At 58.0% G+C, this 24998-nt stretch overlaps 1 protein-coding gene across 2 annotated transcripts; it reads right to left on the reverse strand.

Moving 5' to 3' along the window:
* Positions 1–1980: 1980 nt before the first annotated feature.
* NPDC1 (neural proliferation, differentiation and control 1) lies at positions 1981–24802 on the reverse strand. 2 transcript variants are annotated; one of them, XM_066563082.1, is made up of 9 exons: positions 24629–24802; positions 11636–11779; positions 6411–6518; positions 6121–6294; positions 5939–6005; positions 4898–4982; positions 4668–4747; positions 4471–4567; positions 1981–3520 (listed from the first exon to the last, which is right to left on the reverse strand). In XM_066563082.1, the coding sequence occupies exons 1-9, from the start codon at positions 24720–24722 to the stop codon at positions 3443–3445; spliced, it is 927 nt and encodes a 308-aa protein (XP_066419179.1). In that variant the 5' UTR covers positions 24723–24802; the 3' UTR covers positions 1981–3442. The 2 variants fall into 2 exon arrangements, with proteins under 2 accessions (XP_066419179.1, XP_066419180.1); XM_066563083.1 differs by lacking the exon at positions 11636–11779.
* Between the last annotated feature and the right edge of the window lie 196 nt (positions 24803–24998).

The raw sequence follows: 24998 nt of genomic DNA on the forward strand, positions 1-24998 counted from the left end.
CCCCTTCCCTTTGATTTATTGTTCCCGGGCTTGACCCCTCCTCCTGCCAACCTACTTTTTCTCTCCATCCCCCGGGAAGCCTCCCAGGCCCCCCTCCCCCCCATCCCCACCCCCCCTTCCCCCCCCCCCCCTCCACACCCCCCCCCCCCGGCCCTCAAACGCATTCCTTGTCCTTTCATATACAGACGGAGGGGAAGGGAGACGTTGACTTTGAACCGGCCCCTTTGTAGGCACGGGGGCCCATTGTGGCAGTGATGGTTTTAGCTGGGGGATGTGGAAGGAGTCAGTGGGGTTTCTCAGTGTGTGTGTCCCCCCCATACATTTCAATGATTTTGGGTGATTTGGAGGGGGGGGGCTGTGTGAAGTTATTGTGTAGAGTCTTCGAGCACCAGTGACCACATCTCTTCTGCCTGCTCCAGAGGAGATTGATAGATGCATCCTTCCATTAGCCCATATCTGGAACCTGCTAGTGTTCCAGGCTTGGCCTGGCTCTGTCTAAGGCAGCCAGGGATCCCACTAAGAAAATGAGAGCAGAAAGAAATGCATCTGCTTTACTGGCTCGCTGAGATGGCAGCAGGCTGGAGTAGGTTGAGATGTACATCTGCCCATCCTTCCTTTGCTGAGTGTGCTGGTGTGGCTCCAGCTGCTTGGGATTTTAAGAGAGTGGATGAGCATGTATGATGTTTTATTCATGGTCAGGTCACCCTTTTCTGTAGCCCGTGATTGAAGGGCCATTAGGGAGGTTGTGCTGGATACCCCTGAGTGCCCATCGAAGGGGGGCTGCAGTCCTGCATGTGGTGGGCCAGGGTCTTGTGGTGAGGGGGGCCACTCCAGGACCATCTAAGGAGGGCTGGACAGGGGGTTCATCTCCAGAAACCCCATGCCTGGAGGAATGCTGATCTGGTCCCTGTCAGCACAGCTTGCTGGGCTGCAGCTGGCCTAGGAGGACAGTATGGAGTCAGTGCTTCCCACCTAGCCCTGGGGAAAATCACAGAGGGTGTTTTGGTCCAGTTCTGTCCCCTTATTATGAAGGCCCTGGGCTATAATGTGAGTGTCACCCACACCATCACAGTGCCTGAACACACCAGTAAGTTCACCCTATTGTGTTACAGCTGTGGGAAGTGAGGTGGGGGCTGAAGGCCTTGGATGTCTGCATCAGGGGCCCTTGGTCCTGGACAAATGACTCTTCCATGCCCGGATGTGTGGTAGGGACAGGGATTTCCAGGGCACACAGGGCTCCTGTGGCCTCCATGCCTTGAGCAAGGGGGTCTTCCCAGCAGAACAGTCAAATTTTACTCTAAGCTAGAGCTTCCCAAAATGTCTGGATGTGCTCCAAGAGAGATTGCTGGATTGTGGGAGCAAAGGAAGGACAAATTTGGGGACCTCGGCAGAGAGGAGTGGGTTCTAGGCTGGGTTTTCCCAGGACTGAGCCCTGGGGGCATCTCGGGTTATTTGGGGTGTGCATTGCCCAGGGGTGCAGCTGGAGACTCCCATGAGAGGAGCATCCTGGGTGGGTGCTTTGGCGGTGAGTCAGCACCCACCTCCGGCTGCTGAAACCTGGAGAGATGGTATCAGCTTGATGGGGGGGCTGGCGTGATCAAAGGAACTGGGCTGCACACAATGCGGGGACTCGATAGCCCTTATCTGTCATCCCCGAGGTGCTAAGGGCCCTGGGGGCAAGGGGCGGAGGGGGGGTGGGTGGTGGGTGCTGCAGGGCTGGGTGCGGGGGCTCCCACCGACCTTTCCCTGCTGAAACCTGGCAAATACTGAAAGACAAGAAAATTATCCCCGGTTCTTTATGTGCCTGGGAAAACCCTTGGGAAGGATTTGAACACTATTCCAGCTGCAGAAGCAGAATGGCTGCTCACTGTTCCCTAGGGAAGGTTTGGGGACCACAGCATCCTCCTTTCTTGTCCCCTTGTCCCACCCTGCTGTCGAGAGGAGCCCCCCAAGCCTCGGGCCCCACACCACACACTCGCATGGGTCTCAAACATGGTCGTTTAATAAAATCTCCTTTTAAAAGAACTACAATTCATACAACAACAACGAGAGGTGTGGGAAGAGTGGCAGCAGCCCAGGGGAGGGGGAGCGCAGGACATGGGGACAGAATCTGTGCCGTGATGGCCTCTCTCAGCCACCCCGCCAGGGACAGGGACGGTCCCATGCCACCACCACTCACCAGCACATCTCTGCCACTGCTGCCTGCCCTGCCCATGCCTGCCTGAGTGTGCAATGGCTCCAGTGAGCACAACCGGTGACCTGTGCCTGTGACAATCCACAACAGGGTCTGGACATGAAGCCACATCTGTGCAAAGTAACCCAAACCCTGTTCTGGACCTTCCACTGGAGGGGTTCATGGCCTATGTACCTGGGAGGGTTGGAGGAGCAGCACTGGGCTCCAAGCAAGAACATGTTGGTGAGGCTGGATGTGGGCAACGTAGGGGTGCAGGGAGTGTCTGGGGCCCAAGAGGTGCCTGGGATGGAGCAGTGGAGACTGTCACCTGCCACAGAGGGATGCTCAGAGAATGCACAGTGTCAGGCTCCACAGGTATGCTGCCCCGGCATGGGCTCTGTGGGGTTTGAAGCAGCACAGCAAAGCCCCCATGCCTTGGCTACCCCTCTCAAGCCACCCCAGCCCCCTCCAGTCCTATTCCTTCCTCCCCCACAGCCACATAAGCTTAAGAACAAAACCTTGAACACTTTTTCTGAGCTTTTACCCTGCTGAGGCCTGGGTTAAGATAGAGCCCATCCTCTGCCCGCTCAGACTGATGTGGGCTCCCAGGCCACAGTAGCACTGGGACTGTCCTGAAGCCCAGCACTCTTAATGGGGTCAGAACACAGGACAGCATCTGAAGGAGCAGCCTGGGGAGTGATGCCAGTGCCTGCTTGAGCTGCTCCTGCTGTTGGCTCCTGGAGCACTATCCTGCTGCCAGGAGCTGCCCAGGCTGGGGCGGAGGAGAATGGGGACTGAAGCCCTTAGTGATGCCACCTGCTCCAGGAAAAGGCTCCATCCCTGGCAGAGGTGCTCTGGGCAGGCTGGCAGCCCTGATGCCAGGCATGAGCGTGCCCAGCCCTCCTGGCTCTCTTCTGCTTTCTGACCTTCTCTCTGGCTCCTTCCCAGCTGCTATGTAGCTTCAGCCAGGGGACAGTGCTGCAGCCCCCCCCCCCCCCCGTCCCCCACCAATTTCTATGCCAAAGCAGCCGCCCCCCTGCGCCCACGAGAGCTGTGAGCAAACGGCAATGCAGGGACGCGATCACAGCAGCAAAGAGGACAAGGACGCTGGAAACGGGGGCGATCCCCCCCATAGCTGTTAGTGGGTGTTTATTGGGCAGGCGTCGAACAGTCTGGCAGCGTCCTTCGACCCAGCTGTGGGTGCTCCTCCAGCACGGCCACCCCACTGGGCCCAGTCTGCAGCAAGCTGGAGCGCAGGAGACGGGGCGGTTACTGCTGCGACTTGGGGCTGGAGGGGTGTAGGGAGGAGTCGTCAAACAGCGGGTTTCTCACTTCCATTTCTCCGGTCTGCCGTGGTGGCGGGGGAGGGATGGGGGAAAGAAAAGGCGGGAGGTCAGAAAGCAGGTTGGGATTCAGTTGCCCCAGCCCAAGGGGTTTGGGTCTCAACCTCAGACCGGCAGGGAGGAGGGGAAGTGGGCTACCAAGTGGGCTGCAATGGATGACAAACACCAGGACTTCCGTCACCCTGGAAAGGTGCTGCCTCCCTGGCAGGAGGGAATGAGGTGGGGTGATGTGTAAAACTCAAGGTCTTGGGTGGGATGGGACCCCACAGTTAGGCTGGGGACCCCAGGACAGCAATCCCAGCCTGGCTGGCAGGAACAGTTTCTTGATCAGGCTGGGGACCCCAGGATGGGCCCCTCAGCACGGCTGGCAGGAATGGGATGCCCTGTCCAGACTGCCTGCCTGCGATCAAGTGCCCTTTAATGGGCCTGTAAAGACCCACTGATGACCCTCGATCTGGGCCCTGATGGCCGCGCTCCGCAGCTATTACCATGTAAAAGGCTCCTCTTCGTCCCTTTGTGCTCTTTGTAGCCAGGGCTGTTATGCCCGTCCCCAAAGTCCCCTGCTAGCCAAGAACACCCTCTGGCTGTGAGGGGTCGCATGACTGCGCTCCAGACGTTGGGAGGGCACAAGGACGAGTCCCCCCAGCCCCGGTGCCTAGGAGCGGTGACCATGCCCCCGTCGCCAGAGGGATGGTGGGTCAGGTGGGCCAAGGGCTGCTCTAATTATCTGCTCCCAAGGAAATCCTTGTGCCAGGACATGCATTCCTGCCCACTGGAGAGCTTCAGTGGGAGCTGGCCAGGGACATGGGGGCAACAGAGGGGCAGAGGTTGGACCACCTCTAAGTTTGATGAAGTACATGTGGAAAAGGCTCCTCACACTGAAGGGCACGTCCCAGGCACTTATTGGACACCCCCACAGGCACAGGGACCCCTGGCTCTCCTGCACCCACATACCGGAGCCAGCCCAGGGCACTCATACACGGTGAAGTCTCCATCCTCATTCTCCTCATCGGATGATGCTGAGTCTGGCAGCTTGGGCTCCTCTTTATGCCTGGTGGGAAGAAGATGTAGAGAGGCGGTGAAACCCAGTGGGATGATGAGGACCATCCCAGTTAATGGCAGGACACGTTGTCTGCTACCAGGCTGCTTACTTCTCCAGGGAGAGCATCTGCTGCTTTTGGTGCTGATAGTGGTACATTTGGGCACTCTGAGCCAGCGTCTTGTCCCCAGGCTGTGGAGAGAGCAGGAAAAGCTGTGGAGACTGGGCTGTGGAGGGCCCCAGACTGGCTGGTGGAGGGCCTCCACCATGTGGGAATACCTCCAGCAGAGCACTGAGGCCCGTGTGCCAAACACCTCACAGGGAGGGATATGGGCGCCTTACCGAGATCTTGTCATAGGGCAGGGGGCTGGCTACTCGCTGGGCTGAATAGTCTGCTTTCTGTGCCAGCCTGACCTCCTTCTGCAGCCTGCCAGGAAGGGGCATTGGAATCAGGGAATCACAAAGTTTGGAAAAGTTTTCTAAGATCAAGCCCAACCATTAACCCAGCGCTGCCGAAGCCCACAACGAAACCACATCCCCAGGTGCCACACCCACATGTTTTTTGAACACTTTCAGGGATGGTGACTCCACCACCTCCCTGGGCAGTCCTTCCTGAAGCCTAATGCCCGACCACCCTTTACATGAATCTTCCCTAATATCCAACCTAAATCTCCCCTGAGACAGCTTGAGGCCATTTCTTCTCATCCTGTCCCTTGTTCCCTGGGAGCAGAGCTGACCCTCCCTTGGCTGCCCCCTCCTGTCAGGGAGTTGTGCAGAGCATGATAGGCAGGCTCAGGGGGACATTCTCCAGGCTGAGCCCTCCCAGCTCACTCAGCTGCTCCTCATAAGACTTGTGCTCCAGACCCTTCGCCAGCTCCATTCCCTTCTCTGGACATGCTCCTGACCTGCAATGTCTTTCCTGCCATGAGGGACCCAAAACTGAACCCAGGATTTGAGGTGCCTCACCAGTGCCCACTGTAGGCACAATGACTTCTCTAGTTCATCCTAGAGGATATGGGGAGCCATAGAAGCAGACGACTCCATTGAGGAGCCAGTGACCCTTGGAGGGTCAGCCCTGTTCCCTGTGATGGCAACCATGACAGGCATAACCACCTCCATCCCATGGGGCCTGGGCACAAGGCACCAACGTGCTGGCAGTGTCAGCACCCAGTACCACAGTGATGCCCACACCAGGTGCCATCTGCTCCCAGGAGCCTGCATCTGGCACAGAGGTGTCTCACTACTGTCCTCCTGCTCCAGCCAGCTGATGCTGCTCCTTGGGAGGACTACTGCCTCTCTTGCAACCCCTCATGCCTGGGAAGCATGGGGATACACTGCCCTGGGCACAGGGTCACTGAGGGACTGTCCGCAGCCCCAGCTCACCTGTACCAGCAGATGGCTGCCACGATCAGCGCGGAGATCCCGGCCACCGTGCACACCACGATCAGCCCTGCCAGGTGGAGAGGACAGCAAGGGACAGCAGGTGAGCTGGCAGCATGGTGACACCAGCCCATGCTTCCCTGGTGAGGATGTGAAACCTCTTCCTCTGAGTCCCAGGGTCTCACCGAGCACCATGTTGTCATTTTCAGGGATGGGGGACGCCTCCACCGGGTACTTCTGGACAGTGGCAGTGGTAGGGAGGGTGGTGGCTGCCATGGTGCTGGCGGGACCCTGCTGCAGATGCCCATCTCTCAGCCAACTGGCCACACGCTGTCTGCCACTGTTGGGCACCAGGGTGGCTGCAGGAGAAGACAGAGCAGTGGTGAGTGGTGTCCAGGCAGCTCCAGAAGGCAAACCTGCCTGGGGTGCAGGGTCTGGCTGCAAGGAACTGCTAGGAACAGGGATGAGCACTTACTCCTGGGTCTGCCATCCTGTAGTGGGTGGTGGCGAGGAGCCTCCTGCCGGGCCAGCACATCCGCAAGAAAATCAATTTCTGCCTCCAAGCTGGGAACAGAGGTCCGTCCTATGGGAGAACAGGTGTGAGATGGGCACTGTGGGGTGCAGGTGTGTGCCCACCCCCAGGGCGAGACCAGTACCCCCAAGAAGGAGCTCCTGTCCCAGCTCCAGCAAACACGGGTGGAGTTCAGTCTGAGGCCCCTCAGATGCAGCTCTCTGAAAGCTGGGCCCCGAGACCCACGGGTATCCTTGCTGCGTTCAGTGCGATCTTCACCCCACAAATTCTGGAGGATCAGGAGCAACAGTATCTGCCTTCATGCCAGAGGCAGCAGGTCCTGCAGACTCTGTGAGAGAGGGCAGGGTGCCAGCACCCAGTGTGCAGCACCTGCCCCTGGGGTTACACAGCAGCTCCAAGGAAGGAAGGATGGGAGCTGGACCAGGACAGATACTCCCCATCTGCCTTCCTGCCTCAGGGGTGAGGGGTAGCTTCAGCACAGTTACAGTCAGGGGACACCCCAAACACTGGTTTTCACCTCAAAAATAGATCAGGGTCCTTTATAGAGCAGAGTGGCTGGAGCCACCCCAGAGCAGAGCTCAGCTTGGTTGTTCAGCAGAGCATGGGAGCCCTTGCTCCAGTAGAGGGGTTGGTTCTTGCCCAGTGCCTGGTGGGATGCAGCTCCTTTGGGAGCCCCATTCAGCAAGGGATGTACCCCCAGGGGCTGGCCCCAGCAGCATCTCACAGGTGGCTGTCCAAGCCCATGTCCCAGCACAGTGGCCACCAGACACATCTGCTCTTCAGGGGGCTCTTGCAGCAACAGGCACAGGCAGGACTCCCACTCTGGCCTGAGGTGACAGCATTGCAGCAAGAGTGGAGTCGCTCTTCTCAGGCTCATCAAGCAGAGTCCAGCTCTGACACTCACCACTGCTTTTAACAGGATTAAACTCAAACATCAAAGGCAGTAGACATCCCTGTCCCCATCTCAATCCCCATCCTATCCCTGCTTCTTGTGCCCATATTCAGACTGTCCCCTAAGAGAAGCCCTTGGGCCTAAATCCAGACATACTAAGGCAAGGTGGTACTGGCACATAATTCAAGGTCATAAGAATTACATCTCCTCTGGAATCTGTCCTCACATCCAGTGTTTGGAAATAAACCCTGATTCCCTCTGGAGCCATGCACAACTGCCACCTTGCTGCCCCATGACTCAGAATCACATGAGCCAAAAAACAATTGAAAAGGGGGACACTCTTGCTTTAAACAAAAGCACCAAGAGTCACTGTCCCTACATCCTCCATGCCCTGCTGTCCCCAAACTGCCTCCAGCCTCCTACCCTTAGCTAGAGCCCTGGGTTTCCCTGGCTCTTTGCACCCTGTTATTTGCATCCCAGAGCAGTGCCATGGTCAAGTAGCGCCAGGATGGGGCTGTGCCAGTGCTGTGCCCAATAGGTGAGTGCCATGGTGACAAGGTGCTAGCACAGGGCCAACGTCTCCCAATGGGCAAGGGAGTTGCATGGGACCCAGTGTGACAGCCCTGTGCCTTAGGGGGACGTCCTTGTGCCCAGGATTGGGATAGCCCTGTGCCAGAGGACATCCTAATGCCTGGGATGGGGACATTTGGCTCTAGCTCACCTCTGCACTCTGGGAAAAGTCTGTCTCCATAGGGGACAACCCTGTCCATCCCATGTGTGCCACCACCAGGCTGTGCTGGTGTTGGATGTGATGTGGCTGGAAAAAGGAAAATAAAGTTGAAAAAGCAGCCAGAGCAGCTGCCAGGTCCCTCAGTCTCCCACCCTGTGGGGGTGTGTCAAGTGGAACATTGGAAACTGAGGCAGTGGTTTGGGGTTCCGGTGTTGCTGCAGGGCCTGGGTTGTGCCACTTACCTGCACTAACCAGCTTTATCAGCACATTGTCTTCAAGTGGCTAAAAGCTGCCCACCTCCCATTCTGTGTGGCAGCTAAACCTCCCCCAGTGATGCCACAGTTTCCACCACGCATTTGAGGGCACTGAGGGCTGGGTCCTGCCAGGCACTGTGGGTGTGTGAGATGCTGGCCCTGAGCTGCTCCAGGGAACAGGGGGCTGAGGTGAGCCCCAGTTCCTGCCTGACTGCCCCAGGAGCAGGAGCAGAGATGTGGGGGAGGAACAGTGTCCAGGGAGGGCACACCAGGCATGGACGGGATAGGGACAGGGCACTCAGGCCATGCACAGGGGCACTCAGGGGTGCAGGCAGGGCTTGTGTAGGGTGTGGGTGCCCCCTCATGGTAGTTGCCACCAGTGCTGCAGCAGGATGTCATGGCCAGGCTGGCACACAGCCCCCCAGTCCCTCTGCTCTGCCCCTGGCCTCTCCTCAGGGCTCAACCTTGGGACACACACCTACGCTGACAGTTTGGGGAAACAGGGACCAAGAAGAGACACATGAGGCTTCTTCCCTGGGCTGAGGAAACCTGTAACTGACAGTGTCCACACGAGGGCACAAAATTCTTATACATCCACTAATTTCTATAGTCCTGCCCAGGATGGCTGATGTCCTCTTTGATGCTGGCAGCACAGCAGGCAGGGAATGAGGAACATCCATGTCTGTGAGCTGAGGCCCCTTTTCCCAAAGTGCTTCCTGCAGCCCAGTGGGGCTCCATGCTGGTCAAGCAGAAGCAGGATAAGACCAACTATCTCAAAGCACATCACTCAAACCCATCACAGCACAGACACATGCAGCACCATGGAGTGAATGGGATTTTGGGGAGCTCAGAGCCCTGTGCAAGACAGTAGCAGCCAGGTGCAGACAGCCAGCTGTGGGATGCAGTGTACCCAGATTCCATACATCCCATCTCACCTCTGTGCCAGGTATGCCGAAAGACCTACACATAATGGCAGGAACACTCACATGCCCTCCTGAGACCCCAAATGGTGCTTTTCACCTCAAAAAGCTGCTTTTGGGAGAGGATCCTTGGCTCCTGCCAGAAGCAGTGGGGATGGCACAGTGGCAGGATCCCAGGATTGGCATCACCAGCAGTCACAAGTGGTTCAAGGATGTGTAACCCTTTAAAGGGTCTGCCTACATAGCAAAAGGGCTGCATGGGTATCCCCTTCAAAGGCTAAGGTATCCTTGGGCTACAGCAGCCCCCTGTTTGCTTTGCATCTCCCCCTAAATGCAGCTATCACAGCCCCTCTTCATCCTCACAGCCCTCTCCAGTGCTGCTACCAGATAAAGGTACAGGCAGGATGAGAAAGAAAGCCCCCATTGAAAAATAAATGGTGCCTCCCTGCCAAGAGTAGCTGGCCATCCTCAGAATGCTAAAACAAAGGATTTGGAAGGAGATCCCCTTTTTTTTTTTTAACACAGCCCCACACTTTTGCTGCCACAAGCTAGCAGCATTGCTTGGGACAACAGGATAGGACTGGGAGAGACTTTGGTGTCACCATCCTGCAATGGTGGGTCCTTAGAGGATGGTACCATGGTCCTGCATCTCTCTGCATAAGGATGCAACTGTGGCCACATCCTTCAGAAAGGAGCTGGGTTGCTATGGAGATGCCAGCGCATGTGCAGCCCTTGCGAGAGGGGAATTTGCTCTCAAGACTCCACATTAAAAAATGAACTATAAACAACTGCTAAAGCCATTCAGTGCCAGTGAATGAAGAACCCGTGGCAGGGGCACTGACTGCTGTCAAACATCAAGTCTAGACCATATTCCTGTGCCAATCCCTCTTATCCCCCCAGCCATCCCTCTCATTTCAGCCAAAGGGTCTTGCTTTGGGGGTCTCCCCTCTGATTTACAGGGTAATTCTCCTGTTAGGAGGAATGGCACTGAAGGCATGCTGGGTTCTGACATCTTCCATGTGCCCACCTGGGCAGAGCCATGGGTGAAGGATATCTCCAACTGCACCCCAACAAGACCCTGAACATGCTCAACAACACAAAGCAATCCCCTAAAACTCAGAGGACCTCTCCATGTCTGCATGGAGTTCAGATGCAGGGGAACCTGCTTCCCTGGTTCAATGACCAGTGCTTGTCCATCCTGCATGTTTTTAGAAGCTCCCCAGGAGTTGGGAACCCCTTAGCAGGAGACTTTTGGGGGCAGCGGGAGTGAAGAGCAGGTGGAGAAGGGTGGGCTGGGGGAGATACCAATACGTTCTGCACCAGGAGGTGACTCAGAGGTGCTCCAGAGTACCTTGCATCCAGGCAGTCCCCAGCAGAACCTACCAGGAACAGCCTGAGGGTGTGGCCAGTCCTGGCCTCTTCCCCAGCCACAGAGGCCACTCCACTTTATAGCAATAAATAATTGTGTGAAGCCATAATTATGGTCTTAACTTACCTGTGAGGTGAGCCCATGATAAGGGGGCACAAAAATAACTCTGCCACAGCTTTCCAAGCTGCATGAAGAGTTGACTGTCAGGCTAAAATATGCCTATGACTGGCTCCCAGCACTGTATTTGCAGCTGAACCAGGGGCACAGGTGCCAAAGCTGCACTGGGAGCACCCTTCAAGTACTGCAGTAGCAGTGGGATGGCTGACCATAGGCTGCTGCACCCAGGCTGCCACAGCCCCTTAGATCCCTTGGGGACAGAGCCAGGAATAACACCCAGTACGGCCCTCGGTGCCCTGGTGTGCAGCCAGGGAGTGGTCCTCCCGTCACAGCTGACTCAAGTCCTCCCAGCATGGATGCTGGGCATCACCCAAGGAGGAAACATCAGTCCTGAACCACCGACCAATATCTCAAACCAAAGGGAATCAGGCACTAAAATCCCACTGGCACCCTGGGATGGGTGAGGCCATGGGCAGCATGAGTCACTGCTCTGTGTGCTGAAGATGGCTTTTCTGCTCCTGCAAAGCCTGAACCCTGGAAGAGCCAGGCACACCATGAATATCCTGGAGATCCCCAGAAGCTGCCTGTCCTACTCCTGTCCTTGGAGGTCCTAGGCTCCCCACAGTGCTAACGGGGCCAATCACCAGAGCAGGATGCATGTAGAGCAGGATGGGCTTGCCAGCCCAAAACCACCCCCTCAGCTGAGGTGAGTGGGGTGGGAGGGAGAAGAGCAGCTGTCCCCACAGAGATACAGCTGCCATGGAAAAAAGGAAGAGCATGGGGTGCTGCTGGGGTGGGGGGGCTGTCCTGAGGCACAGAACCTCCCAGAGCTGCAGAGATGCAGGGTAGGTGTGCAGGCAGAGGGGCAGAGGGTGGGTGCACCTACCACTGGGTGAGAGCTGCCTCTGGACACAGCGCCCGTGGTCGTCCTCCTGGAATGGGGGCAGGCAGGGCCCACAGGCACCTGAGCCTGGCGGGCAGAACTCCCGGCGCTGCAGGGCACAGTCCAGGCTCCGGGGACACGATGCTGCTGTGGGGACAGGACAAAACAGCTCAGGAGGAGGAGAGGGGTCAAACACACCCCTAGGTCTGTTCACAGCTTTTTGGAGTGGGACCCAGCTGCCCCAGGCTGCCCTGCTGCAGCTCCCGGCTATCAATGGGTTTCACCACAGCTGCCCCAAGGCCCCACTTTGCCTCCACAAGGCCATTACCACCTGGAATTAATCACGAGCTTAATTACCGAGGAGTTGGACTCGATGATCTTCATGGGTCCCTTTCAACTTGAGGTAGTCTGTGACTCCATGACATTCACAAGGCAGTTGCAGTGATGAGCATGCATGCAGTGCCCATACCCCCCAAGGGTCCCCAGCCCCAGGGTGCCACCATCCTGTGGGACACAATGTGGGAGTGCTGCAGCACCAGGATCACCTGCTGCTGCCTGCCCTGCATGGGGAGATGAAATCCAACCAGCACAGACTGCTGCTGGTGTGGTGACTGTTAAATCAAAAGTCACAAACTCCCCCAAAGCCTCAGCGGGATGTGACAGTGCTGTGACTTAGGCTCCCATCCCTTCAGGATTCCCTGCAGGAAGCAGTGGGAGCCAGCCCTCCCTGGCACTGAACTGCACCCCAAACCTCATTCACAGTTTCATGGGGCATCTCACGCCACTCCCTGGATACAGGCATGAGTCCCCCAGGTCCAGCCTCACCAACCCATTGTGCCATGGCAGTGCCATCATGGCTGGGTCTTCATCCCAGGAAGTGAACCTCTCTGGGGAACACAAGGCACAAGGTCCCCATGTCCTACACAAAGCTGAGTCCTGGGCCAGGTGATGGTGGCAAACCATGTGCAGAGCTGGAGACAGACAGGAACTGTGACACAAAGGGCCAGCACTCAGTACCACCTGTGGCAGGAGGCTGTTTGGGGCACAATGGGGTCCCGGCTTTGATGGTGACACTGCTGGTCCTGCTGCAGCTTGGAGTGTCTTTCCCTCACAAGTGGTGGCGCTGTGGAATCAGGTGCCCTTCAGTGCACCCAGCACTCAGGCTGGGCACAACTGTGCGTGGGAGGAAGAGCTGGATGGGGCCACAGCTGGATGGGGTTGCATAGCTGGCTGAGGATGTGGCACATATCTGCCCTACTCTGCCCCTCACCTTGTCCCTCACCACGCCCGCAGCATTCCCGCAGGCAGCAGCAGGCAGGGAGCAGGACTGTGGGGCTGCACTGGGAGCAGGGCCAGGCTGGCAATGAATCATAGCAGGAACAGGCTCCCAGCACCTGCCCACGCACCCCGAGCAGTCCCTGCTAGCCCTCGCTGCCCACACCGGCACCAGCAATGCACGGGCCACCTGCCTGTCCCTGCCGCGGGTGACGGCAACACCCGGCACAGCCCCGGCGCACTCCAGCACTGATGGGGGCAGCACCAAGTACACAGCTGAGAGTCCTAAACAGGATAGAACCGGCAGAGGATGAATCATGAAATCATGACAGTTCTGCTCCCCCAGCAAGGGTGCAGGAAAGATATCACCCCAAAGCCACACAAGTGGGATATGCAACCCCCTGCCTTTCCATGGCCATATTTCACCATCAAACTGCTCCCCGGAGGGTGCAGCTGCTACTAAGAACCTCCAGCCTGTGCCCAGGCAACTTTCCACTCCACTCCACTCCACTCCACTCCACTCCACTCCACTCCACGAGGAAGTCATCACCTTCCCCACCTCGGCTGCCACTGGCAAGGATGCACCAACTGCAATTTTAGTGCTGGCTGACCCCCACACCAGGCACAGCTGCCTGGAGGGGGTGCGCTCGGAGGGGGGGAAAGTGTCTACTGTGCCCATGGGAGCTGGGTTTTTTGCTGGACTGTTTGTTCCCTGGGGATAGTGTGGGGCTTGGCCATGTGGCTAGGGGGCAATTAGTGCTTAATGGGCAAATAATCAGATGTCTAAGCACAGAAATTGGACTTGGCTCCTGGCTTCACCTCCCCAGGGTTACTCTCAAGGCCACTCTGTTTTAAAAAACAGGGCAGGAGGAGGTCGTGGCACTGTGCAGCTTCAGGCTGGGGACATGTTACAGCCCCGTGGGGCAGTGGGGAACACACCTGTAGGGGCCCCTGTCTGTGCCACAGGCTCATGGAAACACTTCCTCCCAAAAAAACAGGTGCTGCCAGAAGCTGATCACTGGCGGAGGAAGTCACCCCAGTGTGGGTCACCCCAACAGAGCCAGACATCGACAAGAGCCTCAGAGCCACCTTGTGATGAGTGATGGGTGCAGAGCCCCGAGCCAGAGTCCAGCAATTGGGTACATAAAGCCCAGGCTGGATTCCAGTGAAGGCTGTTATCTCTGTTTGAGGAATGAGTTGTGCTTGCCCAGCTGTCACCGGCTGCAATTCAGAGCTCCCCATGTGTCACCAGCCAGTGACTGGTGAGCTGGCATTACTGCGTGGGCACCCTGTGGATTGAGGGGGCCCACAGGGGCTTTACTCCCTGAGCCCAACTCAAAGCCCAGCAGTAAGAATCCTTTGCTGGTGGGAGTGGGCACCTCAGTGCCATGCTAGGTGATGGGTTAGGGTTAGGGTTAGTGTGCCACCACCCAGGTGCCACATGGGCACATCCAGCCCTGACTGCTGCCACCCTGTGGTGATGTCAAACTACACTGCCCCAATGCTGCCCCACCCTTGCACACTCACACATTCCTGTGGCTGGTGCCACCAGTCCAGTGCTCGAGCAGGCAGACGTTGGGTTCCCCAACACTTTGGCCATGGATACCCCCCTCATGAACACTCACCTTGAGGCAGAGTACTTGGGCTGGCACAGTATGTGGGTCCCAATTCCACCCAGCTGTAGCCATGTCACCACCATGCCACCCACCTGTTAACAGTGCCAGGATGCCTGCTGCAGCTCCCTGTCTTGCCTCTGCAGCTGCAGGGCTGCTGTTGAATCTGGGGAGTCTGGGATCCCCCCACCCCAACCACGGTCCCTGCTTAGCACCAGTGCAGCCCAGCATGGCCTGGCCACAAGTGGGATGGGCAGAGGGACCCAAGCTGGGGTCCAGCTGGGGTCCTGCAAGGACCCTACCCCTGCATGGCCCTGCCAGCAGGACAGTACAGACCAGAGGAGCAAGCAATGAATGATATGGAATGTGCAGCCAGCATCAGACACAGCCCAGCCAGGATGCTGCTGTCCAGATGTGCCAGGGGTGTTCAGAGGAAGGGGATGCTCCAATTGCTGATACTGCCCTGCCATGGTGCTCAACTCCTGTGCAGGTGGGCAGGGAGCCCAGAACAGCACAACTGGGGTAACCCCTTAAACCGAGCTCAAGCCTGGGCTGAGCTGCTGGTGCCAGAGGAGCTGAGTGACTCCCTGCAGGCAGGACCCCAGCCCAAGGCCAGCGGGTGCACCGGACACAGCAGTTGGCACAGACACAGCAGGTGGGCATGAGCTGGGGACACACGTAAGCAGGAACAGACCTGTGCCCAGGAGGAAACACAGTCATGTGAGCAGCAAGGCCTCTGGATGTGTTATCCATGGGGGAAAGCTGAGCACAAAGCTCCATCCCCAAGGACTCACCCTGGGGAGAGCTGTGCCAGGCATCCAGGGTGGCACTCAGCAGAGTGCTTGTGACAGGCGGTGCCCAGGCAGGGCATAGAGCCACTGGCAGTCTCAGACTGGATGGAGCAGCTCTTCCATACTCATGCCAAAACATACAGGTGAAAAAGAAACAAAAATAAACCCAAGGAGGACATTTGTGTGGCCAGGGAGGCAGGGACTGCCCCCGCTGCGTCACTGCTGCAGATAGAGAGATAAAAGTGAACGTAAGAGGATAATTAATTAGCACCGAGTACTGCTGTGAATGTTTAAGGTCCTGGCAACACCAACACCCAGCCTCCCTCTCAGCTGCCAGCCCCAGTGCCAACAGTGGGAGCTGGCAGAGCCCACTGGGCATGGGCTGAGCCCACAGGGCTCTGGCTGCACAGCCACGTGGGCACAGAGCAGCCTGCCCAGGACCACTGGGTCTGGCCCCTCTATGGCAGCAGGACATGGCCCCTGGTGGGACATGGGCAACTGAGGGGGTATATCGGGGTGTCTGGGGAACAGGGTGCAGGTCTCACTCCCACGTTGGGCCCCTGCATGCTGGCTGAGGCTGAGGGAAGACCATAGCAAGGCCATGACACAACCCCAGCAGCGGTGGCAGCCCCCGCCGGGCCTGCAGTGGTGTGGTCTCTGCCAGCTCCACTCCAAGGTCATTCCTTCTCCTCTTCTTCCTCATTCTCCTCCTCCAGCCAGATAATGTGGGAACTGCTGAGGGCCCTGCCTGCAGCCTGCCCTCCCAGTACTTCCACTGCCAGCTGGCACTGGCCGTGGCTCCCTCGCAGCTCTGTAAAGTGCTCCTGGCTCTGAAGGAGGACTCTGGAGCAGGCCCAGGGCAGGCTGGCGGGCAGGCATCAGGCAGGCAGGCTGGCATGATGCCCCCATCAGACCTCAGTCCTCGAGGTCTCACTTCCCCCTGTCCAGAGCCTCCCTGGGCAGGGGCAGTGCTGCTGTTCTGCAGCAGGCAGGAGCAGGGGTTGCTGAGGTACCCCCTCAGCACCTCACCTGCACTGCCCCACACCCAGGGATGTGGCTCCTGAAGTGAGTCAGCGGTAGTGACTGCCAGCAGCTGCAGTAGCAATGCCAGGCTGGATGCTGTACACACCAGCCACGGGTGACACACACCAAGCAGAGGTGACACACACCAGTCACAAGTGACACACAGAGTGACTGCAGGATGGACACTCCACTGGTGGCCGCAACTTGGTGGGCTTCCTGACCCGCCTGCATCCACCTGCCCTGCTATCTCTTGCACTAGGAAGCAGGTGGATGGGGACTGGGCTGAACCCCTGGAGCAATGCCCACTCCTGGACACAGCTGGCACTGCTGCTGGGGCAGTCCCTGTGCCACTGCCAGCAGCTGCTCATGTCATTGCTGTGCTCCTGCCCCTGCCCCTGAAAATGCAGCAGCCAAGCCCCCTCTCCCCCAGAGACAGTGGAGCAGCGCTGACCCCACAAACCAGGACTGGGGGGATGCTGGTCACATCACGTCACCGCTGGGGACAGAGCATGTGGCACAGCCACAGCCACCAGTCTGACCCCATATCCTGCAGCAGCACCGGTGTATGCTAGTCCACCAGTAAGGGAGCAGCTGGAAATGCTTCTTTGTGCTTCAGCAGATTTGGTCAGGCAGATGCAACATGTCACCAGCTCCCATCCCTGAAGCCACCAGGCTTGTGTCCTGACTCCCAGCTTCGGCTGGTGGGTGCTGAAGTCTGGCCCAGCTGGCAGAGATGATCTCCAGCACAGTTTCTGTCATGGCCAAGAAACAGTGCCAGCAGCCTTGTGCCACAGACTCGGGACAGGGAACACCTGTAGGGAACCCCTGGGAGCATTCCCCATCCCTGCACAGCAAACACCTCTACTGCACCCTGCTCCCACCGAGGAGACAGTCCCACTGATGGGACAGTCCCACCAGACACAGCCCCACCCCCAGGAAGAATGGAAAAAGGCCTCATCCTCACGACTCCCCCCACTCCCACCTCCCACCCCCATCCTCACCTAGCTGCTGCTGCTTTGGGGCCACCAACCCAGAGCCCTGGGCTAGGCAGCACAGACAGTGTGGTGGGCACCCATGGTGCAGCCCTGAGGCCATCAGGATGGGCTTCCAGAGCCTTGTCCTGCTCCACGTTCAATGCCAAGGGGGAAAGGGAGGGCCAGGAGGAGCTGAGCCAGGTTCCTGCAGAGGTGGGGAGATGCCAAGCCCTCGGCATCCCCAAACACATTGCCTCCCAAACATCAGTGTTCCTCCAGAGTCTGTCCCTGCTCTAGAGGAGACCCCATCTACAAGCACCCCAAAATTCCAAGTTGCTCCTGTGATTCCAGGCTGGGGCAGAACCAGGCAATTTCCAGCAGGCTGAGGGAATGGAATTTTGTATCACTACTCAAAGGACTTAACTAGGCCAGAAACATCCCTGTTCCTTGCCCTAGCAGCCTGCCTGCTGTGCAAACAAAACAGCTGGATTGGCAGGGCCATAGGAACAGGAGATAGCACCAGGATGGTTTGAAACCGCTCCAGCAAACCACAAATCCAGACCCCAGCAGAGACTGGACAGAGCCAGGAGGTAGTAGAGAACATTGCTCTCCTTGCCTGTGGTTGGTGTGGGAGGCATCAAGCCAGCGAGGGGTATCCCAGCCACAACAACCCTGAATGCTGACAGCCCCAACTGCAGCCCTGCAGAGGCTGCCACACCCAGGATGTGCACAACTGCATCCCACCCTGTGTCCCTGCTGTGCCAGGGGGTCTCCAGCCACAAGTGGCTTCAGATATTCAGGAAGAGAAGAAATAATAAAAAAATCCAAAGGCAAACCAGGTGCCATATGCCATTTCCCCAGGCCTACCCACCCAAACCTGGTGCTGGCTTTGCTTCGCTGCCTGCACACCTACGCTGGGGACCCCAGGCTGCCACCAATGTGCCACCTCATCCCAATGCATCTGGCTGCTCTTTGCAGCCTGAACCACCCACTTGGAGACTTGTTTATCAGGTTTTTCTCAAGTAAATACCAATGAACTTTGCACATGCACTGAGCCTGCTGGGGCTGGGGTTGGGTTCTTTAATTCCCTTCTTATTGGGCAAGTTTTGCACCACATCACAAGTGAAGCAGGTGGTGGCCAGGGCTGTGGTGCACAGCAAGCACACCACCTGAAACACTGAGCAGTCTGGAAGGAAGGGAGTGGGGTCCAGCTCTCTCCTAAGGGCATTCCTGGGCACTGACCCAGGAGCAGGAGAGCACCCCACAGGTACACACTTGCCCACCGAGCCACAGCAGAGCCACAGCCCTGGGTTAACTCTCTCTGTGTGATGGCAGGGAGGTGGGAGAGGGCAGCCCACCCCACAGCTCAGCACCCAAGGAGCTGCCAGGCCGGGGGCCACTATAGCTCAGTCATGTGAAAGCAGACACAGGCTCCCATGCACTCTCACCACTGGGCTGGAAATATCCATCTGGAGCAGCAGTACCACTGCACCTGCTAGGGCCAAGATGCTCTTTAGCAAAGCCAAAGCATCCCACACCACCACCAGAGACATCCTGTAGCCTTTGGGAAAGAGCAAAATTTTGCTGATGCCTCCAGCAGCTCAGAGTGGAGCTGCTGTTCCAGGTGGAGCATTGTTCAAGGTGGGGATTCTGTCTGTCCAGCTCCCTTTGTCTAGTCATTGCCTGGCACCAGCCCTGGTACTCCCACCAGCCCATGACCCTGAAACAGATGCCTGGGGACATAGCTCCTCACCCACGAGTGCTGGAGCAATAGGGGCCAACCTTTATAGCTGTTGGAACAGCCATTCGAAGAAGAGTCTTTGGAACAACAGCCTTTGGAACAAGGGCTATCAAGGGGACTCCAGGTGGGCACCCTCCATGCTGGTGGATATGCAAGAGCAGAGGCAGGGAGAAATGTGGGGGTTGCAGCATCCACCCTGCTGTGGCTGCACCCACAGGTATGCCTGCACTGATTCAGCCACCACCAGTGATAAAGACCTGCAGGGCCATTGTGTCCCATGGAGTAGAACCCAGCAACTGAGAGGCCCCATCAACAGAGAAACTGGGTGTCCATGGGATGCACAGCTGCATCCTAGGGGTGCTGGTGCATGCAGCATCCAAGGGCTCTTGATAAAGGGCTGCAGATGGTGCCAAAAGAGCTGGACCCAGAGATTTTGGGGTATATGCTGCATAGGAAGAGTCAGCTCAGGGAAACCCTCTCCTTCCTAGCCAGGAAGCCAGGAATGATTGCTGCAGGATTGGTCACATTACAGCAGCTCACCAGGCTGCCCTCTCTTCTGATTTAGGGCCCTCTCACTCCCTCTGACAGGTGCGAGATGATGAAGTCCCCAAGGCAGAGCAGCTCCTTGCCTACAAGAGCAGCCATGGGTGCTATGGGTGCACTGGAGACCTGCACCTTCCACACCTCCTGTCTCCAACCCCACCACAATCTCCTTTCTGTAGGAACGGAACAGAGGCCAGGAGCCCAGGGAACCCCTGTATCATGATGAGTCAGGGTCCCTGACAGCACTCAACTGACATGTCACTTCTCATGTCACCCACCTAGTGCAATGGGTTCCCACTCAAACAGGGAATACCTCTCAAAAGCTTTGCCATCCTCTATCTGTGCAGGAAGTAGTACCCCAGCATGTGCCACAGTGTGCATGGGTTAACATGGGCGGTTGCAGCCCATGGTGCTCCAGGGCACGATAAGGCAGGGACCAGGACCTGCTCTGGCTGCGCTTCCTTCCACCAATTCAAATATCACTCCAGGCACTTAACGGCCAGTTTCTTCCTGTTGCAATTCTCGTTAGCTCACAAAGTGGCTAATTACAGGCCTGCAGCTGCCATTTGGAGCAGCAGCAGTGCTGGGTTATGCCTAGGCACAGGAGAGAGATACCTCAGTGCTGGCAGTGGCATTGGGGTCAGGCCCAAGTGTTTTGGGACCAGCCGGCCCAGGGGAGCCACTACCCCCCTTGGGGACCAGACCCAGAGCTCTTGGTGGGGCCCAAGCACCAGGGCATAGTGTTTATGGATTTAATGCAGGGGTGGAACTGATGGCAGCTTCTGTACCCTGTGCCCAGGGACCCAGCACCTTGCACATGGGGAGAGGCCATCCCATCAGCCCTCTTGTCCCTGGGCACCAAACCATCCATCCTGTTCACAACATGCCCATCGCTCTTGTCTGCAGCAGCACCCATTAACTTTCTCGTTCCTAGAGTCCCCACTGTGCTATCACCCCTCCTGTCTCCAGCATCGCCACACCTCTCCTGTCCTCAGCACACTGTCCATCCCGTGACCCCTTCTGTTCCCCCTGCCACACTGTCACCCCTGATAGCCCCCATCACTCCTCTAGTCTCCAGCATCTACCACCAACCTCCGTGTCCCCAGTGCCCTGACCACACTGTCACCCCCTGATGCTGTGCCCCCCCGGAAGCACCCGGCAGGGCTAAGCCGATTACCTCCCTTAATACCCCCATGGCCCAGAAGAGACATTTCAGGCAAACATTGATGCACCTTCCCCTGAGCTGTGGGAAGACTCAGGCTCTCTGAGAACTGAGGGATCCCTGGGGTGGGGGAACAGTCTCCAGAGCTGCCAGGAAATTGCAGATCCAAAGGACCTGACCCTGCACAGTGCAAGCAGGCCCCTGGCTCCAGAATCCCAGTCTCCCCACCCTGAGCTCCAGCTCCCCACGCATCAGCATCCCCAGGGTATTGCTGGGGTGCACATGGATTTGTGAGTCCCCACAAAGCTACAGCAAAAGGGATGAGGGATTTTCACCCTGTCTCTTCCATAAACTCTTCCTTGATGCTGATTCTGTAATTGGAATTATCAGACATCTTTTCACCCATTTCCCCTCCTCAGGCCTGCAGACGGAGCCCTGCCCATGTCCCTGGCATGGGTACCAGCTCCTTGGAGCCCTGTGGGATGCCTGTGCTGCACATCCCAGCTCCTCCACACCTCATGCCCACAAGGGCTCCTTTCCCACAGGGAGAACCAGCTGAGCACAAGTAACCCCAGATAACAAGGTGGAGACATTATTTCCAAGAATAAAACTACATAGGCAGCACCCTAGCTGCTGCCTGGAGAAACATCTGGTCTGCACCAGTGTAGCAGAGGACCCCCCACCACAGGAGGCTTGAAAGGATGGAGTGACTGAATGGGATCACTGCCCACCACCGCCACCACTCCCAAGGGGGACCCAGACAACCTTTCCTGTGCCTCAAGAAAAAACTGGGGCTGCTACCTACAGACCAAATCAGAGAATGCTGCAGGGCTGAGATCACTCCCTTCACTTGGCAAGGCAGCCAGGCCCCTGCAAGCACCACAGGTGCAGCACCAGTCCCAATGTCTTGCTCCCAAGAGTGGCTTGGAGCTGCAGCAGCTTCAGGGGTCAGCATGGGGGTCCCTGGGGCTACTGCACCCACTGTGTCCCAAGCCTGTTCCCAGTGCAGCGATGGACAAGCAGGCAAGGAGGAAAAGCTAAGAGATGGACAGTCCCACCACAGGCTGAGCCTGGGAACTTCCCAGGGGATGGCTCCTGCCTAGCCATGCCCAGCTGGGAAGTTTGAGCAGTACCTGCATCACTGCAGAGCAGGGGCAGCCAGTATCAACACCAGCATCTGTGCTCCCACCCACGTCCCTGCAGAGCGGCATGAGGAGGAGCAGCAGTGCAGAGCCAGCAGGTCAAACATGGCCAAATGGGTCACTTGGACTGGAAACAAAATTCAGATTTTGCTGAGTATCTTCTCCAGATGTCTGGGATGTGGACTGATGGCTGTGGCAGTGGGGTTCAGGATTATTAAAAAATGGGGTTCTAGCCTGTCATCCCATTTGGAAAACTGGGTTTTTTGTTTACAATAATAACAAGGATAATAATAGATGAAATTTGGCAATCTAGTTACTCAAGAAGCGGGGAGAAATATGGCTGTCACTCATGTTCCAGGAAATGAAGCCAGAAAACGAAGCAAGGCAGGCCCTCTGCCCAAAGCCTGGTGTGATGCATAGAGACACGTGGGAGAAAAAAGCCCAGCTGAGGAGTAGCAAGCGAACCTAAACCACCTGCAGCACCTCCAAAGCACTGCTGCCCTTCCTCCAGCTTGGATCAGGCTCACAGCAAGATGAGGATGTTACTGAGCCACGTGCAGCTGCATCCCGGGAGATGGCATCTGCTGCAGGGGCTCTGGGTCGCAGCGCCAGCCAAGGAAAGTGAGGAGGAGGAGGAGGAGGAGAAGGAGATGCCAACCCCCTGAAGCTTTCTGAAGAAGCTTTGATGGAGCTGCAGAGGCAGGAGGACATGGGTATGGTAGTGCAGGACCTTTTCCCTGGCTCCCTCCTTGCCAGGAGCCAGTTTCACCAGCATACCACAGAACAGAAGCTGCTCCTGGGCTTGCCACCTCCACCTTGCAGTCACCCCCAGAGAAAGCCAAGCTTGGCCCCATCTGCCCAGGAAAGGCAATTATAAAGTGAGAAGAAACAGCCAATGCTTCCTGTGCCCCAGTGCACTCAGAGAAAGGTGGTAGGGCTGGGACAGAGACTCCTTTGCCTGCCCAGCACCCCAGGGATATTTTCTTCCGCCATCCCCAGGAGAAACCTACCTGGAGCTCCCCACTGCCACATGCCATACAACCTCAAACTCCTGGCAATGGGATGCTGCTGTCGGGAACAGCGCAAAGACACCATCCCTAGCTTCTCTCAGGGAAAAGAGGTTGAGCTGAAAATCCAATCCCACATCTGCCAAGAGCATGCAATATCTCAGCACTGGAACAGGCTGCTGATGTGGTGCCAGGCCCCTCATGCTCACCTCATCTCCAGCATCCTCCTAGTGCTGGGAAGGGAGGGGAAGGAAAGGGGAAATTGTCACCACTCCCTGACAGCACCTGGGCACAATCACCCCAGCAGCCCCTCAAGTGACCCAGCCCAACCAGCACTGCCAGGCCAGATGATCCCACACTAACCCCTAAATTCAGGAGCAGCAGAGATTATGCTGGATCACTGGTGGCTCATCCGAGCCTGGATCTCCTTCCTCTCATCTCAGCCTGTGTTAGGAATACCTCTGGCTGGGCTACCCCAGCCTTGGCTCGTGGAAAGAGAGGGAGCGCAGGAGCATCCCCACCTCTGCCTCCAACCCTCCGACGTGGAAACACACAGACGTTTTGATATTGCAGCTTCCCGCCGTCCCTCAGAAGCACGGAGAGGCCACCCGGCCCCCGGTGACAGCAGGCTGCCTGCCCGGCGTCCGCCGGCCCGGCGTCTGCCCTGCCGGGAGCCCGAGAAGGGAAACAATATCGGATTCGCAAACAATGCTGGGAGCCAGGAGGCCCTTCCCGGCTCCTGCGCCAGCCAGGCGGAAAGCACCTGCCCGAGACAGGCCGTACCTAGGCAGGAACACGGCACCTCCCCGGGGCGGGCAGCCACAGCCTTCCCCGCAGGCAGCAACGGGGCCTGGGGCTGGCCGGGGTTTTGGGGCCGCTGTTTGTGCCCATCACAGCTCTGCGCGCCCCAGCAGTGGGCACAGCGCAAGAGGACACGGAGCATGTCCAGTGCCAGACGCCCCAGGAGGGGAAATGTCCTAACCCAGACCCTGAAACTCAAACACATCAAACCTGAACGCCCCGAAACAACCCTTAGGCAGACAGCAGGGCAGCTTAGGGCGGTGTTGCACGGGAAGGCGCGAAGGCCACCCATTCCTTCTGCCACGGCGGAGAGCAGAAATGTCACCGTCACTGGTGTACCGGGGCGGTGCTGCGGCTGCTCCCGGGGCAATAAGACAGCTGGGCAAACAGGGCTCCCTCCAGCGCAGCCCCCGGAGGCTCCCCGGGATGGCTCGGTCACTGCAGCGCCCTTATTTTTTTCTTTGTGGTTTTTGATGTTGTTTTAATTTTTTCCTACCAATAAAGGTGCTTCATGAGGCCGCTCTCATGACTACGTGCTCCTTCCCCACTCCAGGATCCACATCTGTGGGTCCCTCCAGCCCCCTCAAACAGCTGCTGGGGACCGGCCCTGCGGCGCTACCACCCGCTGCCAGGCCCCTGCCTGCAGCAGCGGGCAGGAGAGTGACGGGGAGGCGCTGCCCGTCCCCGGGGAGCGCTGCGGGGTGGGAGAAACCCCCGTGGGGCTTTGTGACGGGGGCACCTCCTATCTTGCTCCACCCAAGAACACGAACACCCACGGATGCTGATCCCTGGTGGGGATGGGGATAATGAGGGAGAAGAAGGGGAGCAACTGCACCAGGGTTCGTCGTAGGAGAGGACATGAGCATCCGCGGGGGAAGGGAGAGGACACGGAGACGGGAGTGGGGGGAACGAGGAGGCACTCACCGGCACGGGCGAGGCGCAGACGGAAGGATCCGAGGGCGGTGAGCAGCAGCAGCACCGCTCCGCGGCGGGCGGCAGCGCCCCGGGCCGCCACCATCGTCCACGTCCACGTCCACGGACACGGACACGGACACGGACACGAGCGGACGCGGGGCCGCGGCGGCTGCGGGCGGCGGGGCGGGGCGGGGCCAGGCGGAGGGCGGGGCTCCAGCGCGTTTGGGCTCCACCCCCGCCGCCAAGGCCCGGCCTCCGCAGCCCCCGGCGGGAGCGCTCTGGCATCAGGGAGCCGGCGGCTCCCCGAGTGCTGCGCCGCAGAGCCCGGCCCAGGGCCCAGGGTGGCTCCAGAGAGCTGGACAGGGACCTTGGACAGGGG

The sequence above is a fragment of the Molothrus aeneus genome, chromosome 19, assembly GCF_037042795.1.
Source record: "Molothrus aeneus isolate 106 chromosome 19, BPBGC_Maene_1.0, whole genome shotgun sequence".
NCBI lineage: Eukaryota > Metazoa > Chordata > Aves > Passeriformes > Icteridae > Molothrus > Molothrus aeneus.

What these genes read in the sequence shown, in the direction of transcription:
- NPDC1 (XM_066563082.1), bottom strand. Translation starts at nt 24,722, where the DNA reads ATGGTGGCGGCCCGGGGCGCTGCCGCCCGCCGCGGAGCGGTGCTGCTG. An exon ending in TCTGCGCCTCGCCCGTGCCG is followed by an intron (nt 11,780 to 24,628) that starts GTGAGTGCCTCC and finishes CTGTCCCCACAG; the next exon opens with CAGCATCGTGTCCCCGGAGC. An exon ending in AAATGACAACATGGTGCTCG is followed by an intron (nt 6,006 to 6,120) that starts GTGAGACCCTGG and finishes TCCACCTGGCAG; the next exon opens with GGCTGATCGTGGTGTGCACG.